We start from the raw sequence: 14,141 nt of genomic DNA, 5'->3' as shown, positions 1-14,141 counted from the left end.
ACATTTAACTGACCTCCGGCATTGTCAGCTCAAGTTAGATGTAAGCCCCGTCATTAAGGGTGTGTATACTTTCTATTTACTTAGATATTTAATTATAGCTTGCATCAAATATGAGCTGTTCGCAGAATGATCAATGTTTCACTTGCATAGAAGTGCACTTTTCAAAGTCCAAAGAGCTGCATAACACTATGCTAAGTTAAATGTATAGAACACTATACATGTATAGGACATTAGTGCGTGGTCTTGTATAGGAAGTAACTAAGTACTGTTCCTGATCTAGTCAAATGGTTGCTTGATCATCTTTGAATGAAGCCAAATGGCTTCATGGTTAAAGGGAGCAGTGAATGGTGGCAATACATGCCAAAAATAAAATTCACGTTCTGCAATTGTTTCTTATGATAGACATTATGTAACCAGCGGTAATTTCAGACTGAAAACCCTGTAGAATACTTTTTACTGCAAGCAAAATTGTTCTGGAATAACTGCAGTTGAAGATTTATTATAGTCATTCCACAGCTTTATTAGTCTCTAAAATGCATCAGTTTTTTATTGTCTGATTGCTTTCCCAGATAAGTTGATTACAGACATTTTGCCTGTTCTGCTAGCACAGTTTAGAAAGATCTTTTAATTATTGTAGTGCTGCTGGCTTTAAGCTGTCTAGATGCACTTATTGGATTTTATACCTTTGAAGTTTTCAGTTGTAGAGACCCATAAAATAAGTGGATCACTTACGCTATCTATAACCCACCTAATGAGCTTCAGAGACACCAGAATAATGGCAAGAAATTGTCATGCCATCAGATTTATCCTTTCACTCCCTGTCTCTGTGAGGGACAGCACAACTGCAAAAGCTAATTTGGCTAATGACCAGGGCTAAGCATGAGGAAGACAGACAGATGCATATGCAGACTTTTAATTTTAGGTAGAATTGTATGTCTTTCAGATCATAACTGAAACTTTGAACCTTGGACTAGGAAGGTAGGAGTGGCTGGGAAGAGAGAGCAGAAGAATTACTAAAACAGGAGGTCACAAAATCTATTGAAAAACTTCTGCTAGGCCTAATCTGTAATATTTTCTTTTAAGTTCCTATCTACACATTACTAAGAGAGGTATTGCTGATATTATATCACAGCAGGAGTAGATGTTTAGAAAAGAAAACCTTTGCAAATGGCTTTTTTAGTTTTTGACAAATTAAGATGGTGAATTGGCAAGAGTAGCCTTTACTACTTGCTCTCTGTTAAAATGCTGCATGCATGACATATGGTATGTTAAACATGAAAGATAATCATGATAATATTCAACCTTTTTATCCCATTCTGGCTAATAATGTACTAACTGTTTTGAGATGTCAGGCTGATCCCTAAGTTCAGCTGTGTTCACTCCTGGATAACAAGGTTTTTCTTACCCTGACTAATTATTTAGTGATTCAGGTGAACGTGTGAAATAGAGATCTGACTTTTTTTCCCTTCTGTGGAGAGACTGGAAGAGGATTCGTGTAATCCATTTCAGAAGTATTATTGTCAATAATTGCTGATGTAATATTTCTATGAGTTTCTGTAAACTTAGAGCTAGATGTAATCAATTTTTTGCTGTGTAGTAATCATCATCACTCTTTTTCTCTCTTATACCCATGTAATTATATTGCTTTGAATGTATTTACCACACTAGAGTAATTCAATTACCTGGAATTTTACACCAATTTCAAACCTTATGTTGTGCTCAGTTATATAGGAACATGCAGTCCTTGGATGCTTTTAAGACATTCGTCTAGAAATTCTCAAAAAGTTTCATGTCTTGATTTTTGGATTTAATATTTGAAAGGATTATGAAATTATAGTTCCATTGTAATATTTGAATAAAATCAACATCAAAGTTGCAAAAATATTTGCTTGATATCTCCTGCAGAAGCTGGCAGCCCGTGGCTTGGACAGGTACACTCTTGGCTGGGTAAGGAACTGGCTGGAGGGTCGAGCCCAGAGAGTGGTGGTCAATGGAGCTAAATCCAGCTGGCGACCGGTCACGAGTGGTGTTCCCCAGGGGTCGGTGCTGGGGCCTGTCCTTTTCAATATTTTTATTGATGACCTGGATGAGGGCATTGAGTGCACCCTCAGTAAGTTTGCAGATGACACCAAGTTGGCTGGAAGTGTCGATCTGCCTGGGGGTAGCGAGGCCCTACAGAGAGATCTGGACAGGCTGGAGAGCTGGGCTGAAGCCAATGGGATGAGGTTTAATAAGACCAAATGCCGGGTTCTACACTTTGGCCACAGCAACCCCAAGCAACGCTACAGGCTTGGGGTGGAATGGCTTGAAGACTGTGTAGAGGAAATGGACCTGGGGGTGTTGGTTGACGCTCGGCTAAACATGAGCCAGCAGTGTGCCCGGGTGGCCAAGAAGGCCAATGGCATTCTGGCTTGTATCAGAAGCAGTGTGACCAGCAGGAGTAGGGAAGTAATTGTTCCCCTGTACTCAGCTCTGGTGAGGCCGCACCTTGAGTATTGTGTCCAGTTCTGGGCCCCTCACTGCAAGAAAGACATTGAGGCCCTGGAGCGTGTTCAAAGAAGGGCAACAAAGCTGGTGAGGGGTCTGGAGCACAGGCCTTATGAGGAGCGGCTGAGGGAGCTGGGATTGTTCAGTCTGGAGAAGAGGAGGCTCAGGGGAGACCTTATTGCTCTCTATAACTACCTGAAGGGAGGTTGTAACGAGCTGGGGGTCGGCCTCTTCTCTCGTGTAACTGGTGATAGGACTAGAGGGAATGGTTTCAAGCTTCGCCAGGGAAGATTCAGGCTGGACATTAGGAAATACTACTTCTCTGAAAGGGTGGTCAGGCACTGGAATGGGCTGCCCAGGGAGGTGGTGGAGTCACCGACCCTGGAGGTGTTCAAAGAACGTTTGGATGTTGTGTTGAGGGATATGGTTTAATGAGAACCATTGGTGACAGGTGGATGGTTGGACTGGATGATCTTATAGGTCTTTTCCAACCTTAGTGATTCTGTGATTCTGTGATATGCTACTTATTTGGATAACTACTTAAGAGCAAAAGACAGATTTGCTTCAGATGGAGATTTACAGAACATGAATGAAGTGAATTGCATAATCCATTTTAGATCTTCAGACCTCAGCAGGATTTCCTCTGATGCAGTTTCTTCTCTGCAATGAAAGAAACTTTCTGTAAGTTCAGGTACTGAAATGAATCGTAGAATGTCTTGGGTTCGAAGGGACCTTGAAGATCGAGTTCCAACACCTCTGCTACAACAAGGTTACCAACCACTAGATCAGGTTTCACAGGGCACCATCCAACCTGGCCATGAACACCTCCAAAGACAGGACACCCACAACTGATCTGAGCAGCCTGTGCCAGCACCTCACCACCACCTCTGTGAAAAATTTCCCCCTGACATCTAATCTATATCTACCCTCCTTTAGTTTTTTAAGATGATACCCCTTTGACCTATTACCATCAACAAGAACATTAAGGGGATGTTGGGGATGATTAGGAAGAACTAGACCAAGACACAGCTTATCAGTAAGTGTAGGAAGGAAAGAAGAAATTTGGTATAGCAAAAGATGACAGGAAAATGAAAGAAGATAGAGGGGAATAGAAGCTGCAGAACATAAATTTGTGATTGTTAGAGAAATAAAAAAGAAATAATCTGCAATCGATTCATTTATTTTTGAATTTTTGTATTCTGCTGCTGGTGTAGGGCTGTGAGGAATGTCAGTCATTGTGATGACTGGCACAGGCAGTTTCTGTAGGAATTCTTCAATAAGAAATGAGAGAATGGATGTTGCCTCTGTAATTATAGTCTCAGCACCAAAGTGCATTGATGTATTGCTGCGTATAACAGAAACTGTAGAAAATGGCTTTAAACTGGAAGAGGGTAGATTCAGACTATATATTAGGAAGAAATTCTTTACTGTAAGGCTGATGAGACTTTGGAACAGGTTGTCCAGCGAGGTTGTGGATACCCCCTCCCTGGTAGCATTTAAGGCCAGGCTGGATGGGGCATTGAGCAACCTGGTCTAGAGGGAGGTGTCCCTGCCTATAGCAGGGGGCTGGAACTAGGTGATCTTAAAGATCCTTTCCAACCCAAACCATTCTATGATTCTATAATAAAATGAGATCAGGTGGGACCTTGAAGCTTATTTTGTCTCTTGCTGCCTAGTGGCCTTCTCAACCGTATGCATTATTCTGGCAGATGCTTATGCAGTCTTTTCTTACAAATTTCCAGTTATGAAAATTCCACACCTACCCTCAGAAATCTGTTCCAGTGCACTTACAGATACTACTTCCAGACTTTAAAATCCAGTTTTCTGTTGTACCAATGTCAAGCCTTTTATTCCTTGGCTCATTGTGATGATAGATGAAAATAATAAATTACATAGCTACTTTTTATGCATGATATGTACCCTTCTTCCAGTGAGGCAAACCACTCCTAGTTTTTCCCCCACCTTGTTTTTGCCTGTACAGATGTAAAATTTTCTCCCCACCTATGAAACTAAACAGAAAATATTTTTAAGCAATTCTTCAAAAATTAGTGGTTGATTCATTTTTAATCACTTAGTTACTTTTGCTAATTTTTCTCTTGGTGCCTTAGAGTATCTGAAGTGCATTCGTTATTTTTCAAATGATATTTATCTATCCTTTATAGAAAATAATTGTTTTTGTTGATGAAAATGCCTTTCAATTTAAAACAACTGGCATGTTTTGTTTTTAGTCTTCCTATATGGAAACCATTATAGAGAATGTAACATTTCATCATCCTTCATTTGATAACATTGCAGACTATTAATTTATCACTTAGAAAATATTTTCCAGCTGTTGTAGTTTTCTCTTTGCTTTTTTCTTCCCTGGATCTTAATACAGTAGAGAGATAATGGGATTGCTTGTCAGCACTGCCTATTGTTTATTCTCCAGTGGAAAGAAGTAGCACATGATGAGTCTTCTTCCTAGATTACTGTTGTTAAAGTGGAAACATTTTTTTTTCTGAGGGAATCTTCAGCAGTTGTATGACAGCAATCTTAGGTAGCAAGTTTATGCTTACATCCAAGGCCATTACTGGAAACGCTCAGTATTCTCGCAAGACCATAGTATGATAAATATGAAAGAATTATCCCCATTTCAGTGCTTAACCAGATTTGGATCAGCCTAGCAGTTGTATGATTGTGCATTTCTTCATATATATGGTGAAATCTGAAAATTACTGAAGAAAAACTGCATGTTCTTTTTTTTTCCTCTGAAAGCATTTAAGTTCATTTCTTTGTAATGCTGAGTTTAATATACTGGATCACATCTGCTAAAGGATTATTACACTAGAAGGAGGCAATGTATAATTTATTAAAATACCCCTGCAGGGAGATAGCAGGCTATCTGCTTAATAGAGAGGAATGCTTGATGGTTATACTGAAAGCTCCCAGGTGAATGCTTTAACGTAGGAGTGGAACGAGTAGATGAAAATAATTGCTCATTATATAATGTTTACTGTGTTGTATTAGTGCCTAGCAGCTGAATAATATTTACGTTAGCAGCTCTTTTCCGGCTTTTCATATTGGTCTCCTGCTGGTCTAAAGCTGATATAAAACTGTAGTGAAGATGGGAAAATAAAGCTTCTTGGTAATGGGGGCTGACTAAAAGATTCTTCCCATGTGTCACCAAAACTGGACATGAGAGAAAAGATGTCATTTCTTTGGCAAAAGATTTCTAAGAGTTTGCATTTGCTCTTTCTTCTGAGCTGTTTGTCTCATATTCTTTAAACTCAAAGCGGAAAACACAATTCTACAGTCAGTAAGTTTCTCCTGGGGGGGTGGGGGGGGAGGGGAGAGCTTCTTTCCATTGCCTCACAGAAACCCTGCTGCTGCCATGCTTAAGCTTGAGAAGGATCATCTTTCTGTCAACGCTGAAAGTTAGAGAGGTGACCAACAGCTGTTCTTTCTTATTAAATACAAGATTTCTGAACAGCTGGCCACTTTTAGATAAAGGTTTTTATTCATACTGCAGGAACTGAGAATTTACTTTTTTTTTGTCTGTTCCTTCACATAGTTTCTTGTATGCACAGCCTCATATTAGAGATGCTTGGTGGTGATGTCCAGCTGAATGTCTCCTAGATTCTGCAGTCAGTGGAACTGAAATGTCTCGGTTTTCTTGCTAACAGCAAATCATGTTTTGTATGAGCTCAACCAACCTAAAAAGCCCTTAGGGAGTCTTGACTTTAATAGCTTTTAGGGCCAGTACTCCTAAGTTCATTCACAATTACTTTTGAGAAAGTCAGATCTTCGTTTCGAGATATCATTGCTATTTCTGAGGTGGAATATTTTTAGGAAAAAAAAAAAAGTTATTTTCTGTCCTAATGATGTTATGTCAGAAGCTTCTGCCCATAACTGTTAGTCTCTTTGGGTCCTGGAGTGGAGGAATCCTTGTTCGCACTATGAGAGCTGGTTCTTGTGAACTGTGCAGCATTCAAGAAAAAGTTTCTCTTCTATCAGCTTGATTCCATGATAACTACATTCCTTAAGTACATTATTCTGTGCCTGGCTAGAAATGCTTGATTTCAAGTTGTAAGGTACAGTGAAACTTTTAAGTGTTTAGTGGAGCAAACTCAGTACTTTAAAGTGAACTATGTGATGGTTTACTCTGAAAAAAGAATAAACTCTTGTATATCATTTCTTTTCTTATTTTCCTGGTTGCTAATCCATTGGAAAATTGCAATGTCTTCTATTATTGCAGGGATCAATGGGAATATAACTATACTATAATGTATCTCTTCTTTATTATTTTTACTTTATAGAACCTGAAACATTTTTATATTTAAAGCTTTGTACAATCTTTGTGAATAAGCAAATGAAATTTAGTAGGACAGCTTCAACCTTGCTTGAATTGATATCTTCCCCTGCCTCCTAGTGGCAATAGCATCTAGTTAATTGTGCATACTAATGCTGCAGAATCGTTTATAAAGGTAATGTAAGAAAAACTCTTTCTATGTGGGACTGTTATTTACGTGCTAATTATCTGAGTTCAGGATTGAGCATGACAGTAAGTCTTACACAGAAAGAACCAAAGGCGGTCATCAATTTTTTCCTCACACAGAAACAGTTCAGACTCATGGATCTCTTTAGTGCTGAGTTAGAATTGGCTTAGCATTAACAAAGGTGTTGACCTTTCTCTGACGTTTTTTTTTTCCTGTAGATGAAATGATTTGTCTCCTTAAAGCTCACTGTAAGATCAGAGTTTTATAGAGAAGGTGTCATTAACTGAATCACGAGCACAGCTAACGGAGCATGGGGCTGTTCTTGCCATCCCCACACACTGCACATGAAGGCTTAAGAAGCAGAATAAAATATAACTTGTCAAAATACTCTGTAGTGTGTATCCAAAGTATTTGCTACAGGATTGCAGCGGTGTTGTGATGTTAATCTGTATGGTGTTTGGTTTTAGCTTTACATGCACCAGTTATGACATTCGCTGTTTAAAGGGATTTGGACCATGTGATTTTTTTTTTTTTATTCACTGTCCCGAGTAATTCTGTGATTTCTGTCAATTCCCCTAATTGCTTTAGGTAAATAAATAGATACATAGTGACACAACTTTATCAGGACATGCTAATCATTTTTAAATGTATTTTTCAAAATACCATAGAAAAGTGAAGAAACTACATAGTTTGTTCTGTTCTTCCTTTGGAAAAACACTCAGCTGCATAAGATGAAAAATGCTTTTATCAAAGACTTGAGCAGAGGGTTATTCAGTCTGAATGACTGACAGTTACTTTTCATACAGGATTTTGTGATTTTAATAATCGATTCCTTCTCAGTGTATTTTGAAGCCACCTTATTTGAAGATATGTGCTTTAACATACAGTGTTAGTTTCTAGTTAAAGCTAATCAGTACAATTGCTGTGAAGTATGAAAGAAGTAACAAACTGTATCTTTTTAATTTCTTTCCAGTTAAAAAAAAGAAGAAGCCGAAGCTCTTAAACAAGTTTGATAAAACCATTAAAGCTGAATTAGATGCTGCAGAAAAATTACGTAAGAAAGTAAGTTTTGAATGTTTCACTCAGTCTAAATTGTGGGCATGAATAACAGCTAACTTAAGAAAAAAGAATGGAGAATTACTTCTAGATTACATTTTGTGTAACTTCCTTTAAACTTAAATATTTGGTGACCGTTGGTACCTCAAGTCTAATTTCTGTCAGATAGTTTATATTTTCCAAATGATGTATATGACCAGTCATGTGTTTGCTCACTTTTAACCATGAAAACATGTAGCTTAACTGTTGAATTCATATTATCAGTAAGTAAGTGTTTAAATTAACCACATGTACGTGGGTTACATCTATCCTATCACTGTGGTCAGCTGATATCAGTGAACTTAGATAATGGAAGCATGTTAATATGACTCTCTTGGTATGGGTTCATGTACTTCATGAGCATTAGGTGAAAAACCTTGTCAGAGGTGTTGTTTTTGATGGACTTTTGCATGCATCATAGGAATGTCTCTGTTGCCATACAGCTTAGAGCGTTGAGGCAGAAACATCTGCTTCACACTAGCAACATCAGTCAATCAATTTCAGTAGTTCAAAAACTTGAACAAAGAGTGTGGAGAACAACTGCAGGTCTTTGTTCTGCCCTTTTTGGTCATTTCAGGGGACAGAACAATGAGGAAATATGCCACTGTCAGCACAGTGCAGTAAAAAAAAAAAAAAAAAAAAAACACTTTAATCATTGCAAGTATAGATGAGTCTTGATTTTTTCAGAAGACTGGCTGCAGATTTTGATTTACTTTGCCATCCATGCAAAACTGTGGCAGGACTATTGTACAAAGAGCACTAGCATCATGCTGCTTCTACTGCTGCTCTTCACTGGGAACCTTGTTTATGTGTTGAAATACAAAAATTCAAAACATTTACATGCTTATTTTGATTATTCTGATGAGCCTATGGTATCAGTTTGCTGACTGTTTTTCTGTATTTGTCTCATGGTGAGTTGCAAACAATCCTGCTTGTTTTGTAGGAAACAGGGTAAATATAGTGACAACTCATAGAATCATAGAAAGGCTTGGGTTGAAAAGGACCACAATGATCATCTAGTTTCAACTCCCCTGCCACATGCAGGGTCACCAACCACTAGAGCAGGCTGCCCAGAGCCACATACAGCCTGGTCTTGAATGCCTCCAGGAATGGGGCATCCACAACCTCCTTGGGCAACCTGTTCCACTGTGTCACCACCCTCTGAGTGAAAAACTTCCTCCTAAAACTCAGATGTACATAATATTTGAGGGCAGTGCAGTGATGTATAATAATCACTCATTTGTAAAGCTGTAAGATTTGCATGTGGCAGCAAGATCTGATGTCAGATTTTGCCAACAGTGCTTAGTTTCTGTTTAGAAGTGCCATTTGTTCTTCTCAACTTCCACCCTAGTTTGCTAGTCAGCATCAGCCATGAAATTATTATGGTTGTATGCAAACTTTGTATGGCACAGGAAGGAGATGCAGAGCTCATGTGGAGTGCTAAGGGACTTGTTCAAAACATTCAAAGGAAACATCCATATACTGATGACTCTGTCCTATTTTCCAGAGAACCACAATTGTGGTATGGCTGGTCATATGAGACATCCAGAGAAGAAATTTCTATCTGTGTATAAAACTTTTTTCTGTATGTTGCACTCACTTTGGAATTTGTTATTATCCATAGAATTTTTATATTTTAATATAGATGGGTTGGTTGACTTCTGAACGTTTTTTCCAGTCAACAAAAGCAAAATACAGTAAAAACATTATTACCTTTAAGCATGGGAAGTGAATGTGAATGTTACCACTTTGTAAGTAATGACAGTGATTTCTCTTAAACAACAAAGTAATCCCAACAAAAATATGAGTGAAAATTGTTTTTCCCAGATTCACAGTCTGAATTTTGTATAATTTTTGTTTCAACTTGGGGAAACTCATTTGCTATTAGGCCATGCATCCTTCAGCATCTTTCTTAGATGTAAATGCTGATAAAATCCTTTGCCTTCCAGGGAAAAGTTGAAGAAGCTCTAAGAGCCTTTGAAGCATTGGTAAATCAATATCCAGAAAGTCCACGAGCAAGATATGGAAAAGCACAGGTACATAAATATATGAATTAAAAGTCATAAATGTTTTATAGGTGATCCATAAATATTTTCTAATGCTAGAACTCTAGATTCCATTCACATTTCATTTATAATTTTGTAGATTTTTCCTAAGGAAAAACATTACATGATCTGTCAAACTGGGCCTGTTCCAGTATTCTGTCCTTTCCCAGTTACTTCATAAGCTTTTGTTTAACTTTAGTCTAGTGGGAAGTATTGTCAATAACACAAAAATAAGATGTGAAGTTTCTGTAGAGTGGTAAAGAACATATAAAGGATAAAGAACAACAACAAAAATCCAGACAAGGAGGCTTAATTAGCTTTATCTTGTGGAGGAAGTTGCTGTGTTTTAGATATTCTTCTCTCCACCCTACTCACACACAGAAGGGAAAAAAAAAAAACCAACCACACACATTAGAAGATAAGCTCTGCCTTTATAATGCTGTTTTTGAGCTATGTTGAGTTGTCTCGGAAGAAAAAATGCTGACTTGAGGCAGCTGCTCTGTGACCACTCTGCAGTCAACCTTGCCACATAGACATAACACAAGTAATGAACTAAAAAGAGTTATGCTTTTAAGACTTACCTAATTAATGAATCTGGTCATTACATCTAAGAAAATATAGTTCCTGTCATCATAAGTTCACTGTTTTTAGGGAGGAGGACAGATCATATAAGCCAGATTTTAGAGAGTTCTCCCCAATGACACAACTGCAATCATTCTTTTACACCAATTTGTAGTCACCATCTACCACTTTAATAAAGATGAGACAGAGATCTGAAGTCATAATGAGCAGGCATTTTTGGGGAATGTATAAAGGCAACTATAAATTCATTTCCATTTTCAGTATCATTTGTAGACTCATACAAGTCTTTTTACTGAGCACTTGCATTGATGTGACCAATGATAATTTTATTGAATCAAATATGTGTAAGGTGCAACTGTTTGAAAAGAGCAAGAAAATCATGGGCTTTGCTGACAGAGTATTCTGAGGACTTACCTTGTAACAACTTCAGAATGGATATTAATGCCAACAAAATGAATTTGAATTTGCTATTTCTCAGCTCTAACTAAAAGTAACATCTCAGAGGAGGATAAATGTAAGGCCCTGAAGTTTGCTACAGGAGCACTTTGCCTTGTCTATGAACCATGAACCAGAATTATATGCTCATTTTGAAGATTCTAGATGTATTAAAGCATGAAGATTCACTTTTCTCCATCTTTTAGTAGCTTTAAATGTCAACTGTTTTTCCCTCAAGTTAGTGATTTTAGAAATTTGAGTAATCCTTGCCTTCATTCCTGAACTACACTTAGACCAGATGAAAAATATTCTAAAGAAATAGTTGAAATATTTAGGGCTGAAGAGTAGACAGATCTTAAACCTCTTTATAATGACTTACAGCATATATATTGGTGAATTTAATCAGATGTTACATTGAAATTTTTTTTCCTTATTTATTTTTTACTATTTTTTACCCTGCAATTACCTCAAAAAAGGAAAAACAAATGTGCTAGTGAACGTATATCAGAAAAATAAATAATCTCATAATTTATTTGTGAGCGTTATTTGAAAGTAACTGAACAGATATTGGACGAGGAACTGTGTTTTATGGTATTCTGCATACTCAATTTCAAAAGAGCCTGAGGAAAGAAAGTAATGGACAGAAGTGCAAAGATTCCAGATATTAACTACTTACTACAACTAACATAGTTGAAGTTGTTTAAATTAATGTGTGATCGATACAACAATGGATTGAGCAATAAGAGCTTCAGTTTCATCAGTGCTTGTGATGCATCTACACCTTGCTCTGCTAATTGACTTCAGCCAATAAAAATAGAAGCATTTAGGAAGAATGATTTAATCACATGAAAATGCATGCTTTTGAATAAATAATGCAAAATAATTCATTAAAAATTCATGACTGAGATACAGCTGTGGAAACAAATTATAAAAATAACATTCCACAGGTGACATCAGTAGTAGTTCCCACTGGCTTTACTGAAGCTGTACTTTCACAGTAGAAATCTCATATATCCTTCAGCCTGCTCCTGAACTTAATGAAGTAATTTAAGTAAGAGTTATGTGATAGGCATTATTTCAAAATATGCAAGAGTAAAGTAAATTCTTTTCTAAATTATTTTTTCTAAGAAAGACTGTAAGGAAATTTGTCAGAATATATGAAAGAAATATTTGTTGGTGTGTTTTGATCTGCGTGTTACTGTTAGCATGAGACGTAATATGAAACTAATCTGGCAACAGTTTACATTTCTTCCACACTGTTAAAACAAACTTTTTTGTTTTGCTTTTAAAAGCAGGAATTGTGTCTTCTGCAAATATTAAACAAAAAAGAGTGTTAATGTATATAGTCGTATACAGTGTCAGTTGTATGTTTTAGGTACAAACGTTCTTATGCTTTCAAACAGTTTGCATGAAGGAAGAATTAGTAGTACTTCTAATCTACCTTATCACAAAACTCAACCTAATAAGTTTTTCACTGTTATGTTAAAATTATATGAATTAAATATAATTCAAAAATTATTCCCATAATCTAAAAATTGCATAGGCTGCCTTTAAAGAAAACAAAATTGTTTTGAGAAATAACGTATTATTATGTGTTCTAATAATAGTTTTGTAATTCTCTCTAGTCTGAAGATGACTTAGCTGAGAAAATGAGAAGTAATGAGATGCTGCAAAAAGCTATCAACACCTATGATGAGGTGGTTAGTCTGCCAAATGTCCCTTCAGATCTGATAAAACTGAGCTTGAAACGAGAAGCTGACAGGCAGCAGTTCCTTGGTAAGTTTTGTGGACGGTGTAAAAATTCTGAATGTTGTGTGACTTTAAGAAGATCACTAAGGATTTAACAGCAAAAATTCAATTGAATTTTCATTGGAATAAATGAAAGATTTTTAAAAAGTCTTAAAAATTTTGCTACTGACCTAAGTGTCTGTCGTTTTTCTGACAAAATGCCAAGCAAGGAGAAAGGAGATAGTTTAAAAATAAAAAATAAAAAAAAATTTTGAGTAAAAGAAAAAAAATTCATTTTCTACTGAGGCTGATGGAAACCTTGGGGAAATAAATGGCATACATGAAGTAAACATACTCCCAAATAAACGTAAAGTAAACATAGAGAAGAACAGAATTGAACTGAAGGATAATGTTTTAATAAAGTATTCCTTCTTTTGACGGTTTGGAAAGTCCTGTTTTCCAATGAAGGTATATTGATAGTGTATTGTATAACCTAAAGCAGATATAATAAAAGTATAAAAGTGTACTTATGCAGTTTTATAAAATAAAAAGAAGTCTATGGAAACTGTTTACATGCTGTCAGAAAATTGTAATTGTATATCTATCCATTGCCATCACAAAATTTCACATTATGTTATGCTAACATTACTTGAGTTAGCTCATTATTAATTCTCCGACTGAATTATGAGTGGCAATGACTCTTAGGCCAAAAATTGTGAGGCATCATGAATCTCCATACCTGATGCTCTTAATCCCACTTTAAAAAATGTAAATAGTGAAATAACTAGCTAATAGATTGAACAAGAAAACCATTTTTACTATTTAACAGTAACAACTCAATAGAGTTGCTCAAGTAGAGCAGGATTATATTCATTACTTCTGGAGATGACTTACAGCAACCTTTTAAGGCACTAGATTGTCTTAAGTGGGTGGCTTATGCAGGATGATTATGCATCCCTTTCTTACTTTTAGTAGATTAGACTTTGCCTACTGATACTTGAATTTCATATCTTTTTCACATATTTAGTTTGCAGTGCTGTTTTTTCTTAAGAAAAAGTAGGTGGACTTGATCCTGATGATCACAATATCATCAACAAAATTTCTAAACCATGAATCTTTCAGTGATTCTGTGTCAGAGGCAAAGGGATGTCCAATGTGACCTCTTTATAGTTTTCAATGTGTCAGTTTTGGATGTCCAGATGCAGATCAAAAAGCTGCCTGTTAAGAATACTCTAATACAAGAATGTCTATTAAAATGAGCCAGATTTGTTTTTGTGTTTATCAGAGAGTGAAA

At 36.6% G+C, this 14,141-nt stretch overlaps 1 protein-coding gene across 7 annotated transcripts in view; it reads left to right on the top strand.

Annotated features, from left to right (window-relative positions):
• Window positions 1-14,141, top strand: part of ASPH (aspartate beta-hydroxylase) — a 103,502-nt gene that overhangs the window by 60,767 nt on the left and 28,594 nt on the right. For all 7 annotated transcript variants that reach the window (XM_031612953.2, XM_031612954.2, XM_031612952.2 and 4 more), the window contains 3 exons: window positions 7,936-8,024; window positions 10,007-10,093; window positions 12,745-12,895. In XM_031612953.2, coding sequence (XP_031468813.2) covers window positions 7,936-8,024; window positions 10,007-10,093; window positions 12,745-12,895 — 327 coding nt within the window. The remainder of the gene's footprint in view (window positions 1-7,935; window positions 8,025-10,006; window positions 10,094-12,744; window positions 12,896-14,141) is intronic.

Source organism: Phasianus colchicus, chromosome 3 (genome assembly GCF_987193195.1).
Source record: "Phasianus colchicus chromosome 3, bPhaCol1.hap1.1, whole genome shotgun sequence".
NCBI classification, from domain to species: domain Eukaryota; kingdom Metazoa; phylum Chordata; class Aves; order Galliformes; family Phasianidae; genus Phasianus; species Phasianus colchicus.
This window is presented reverse-complemented; position numbering and strand designations above follow the sequence as displayed.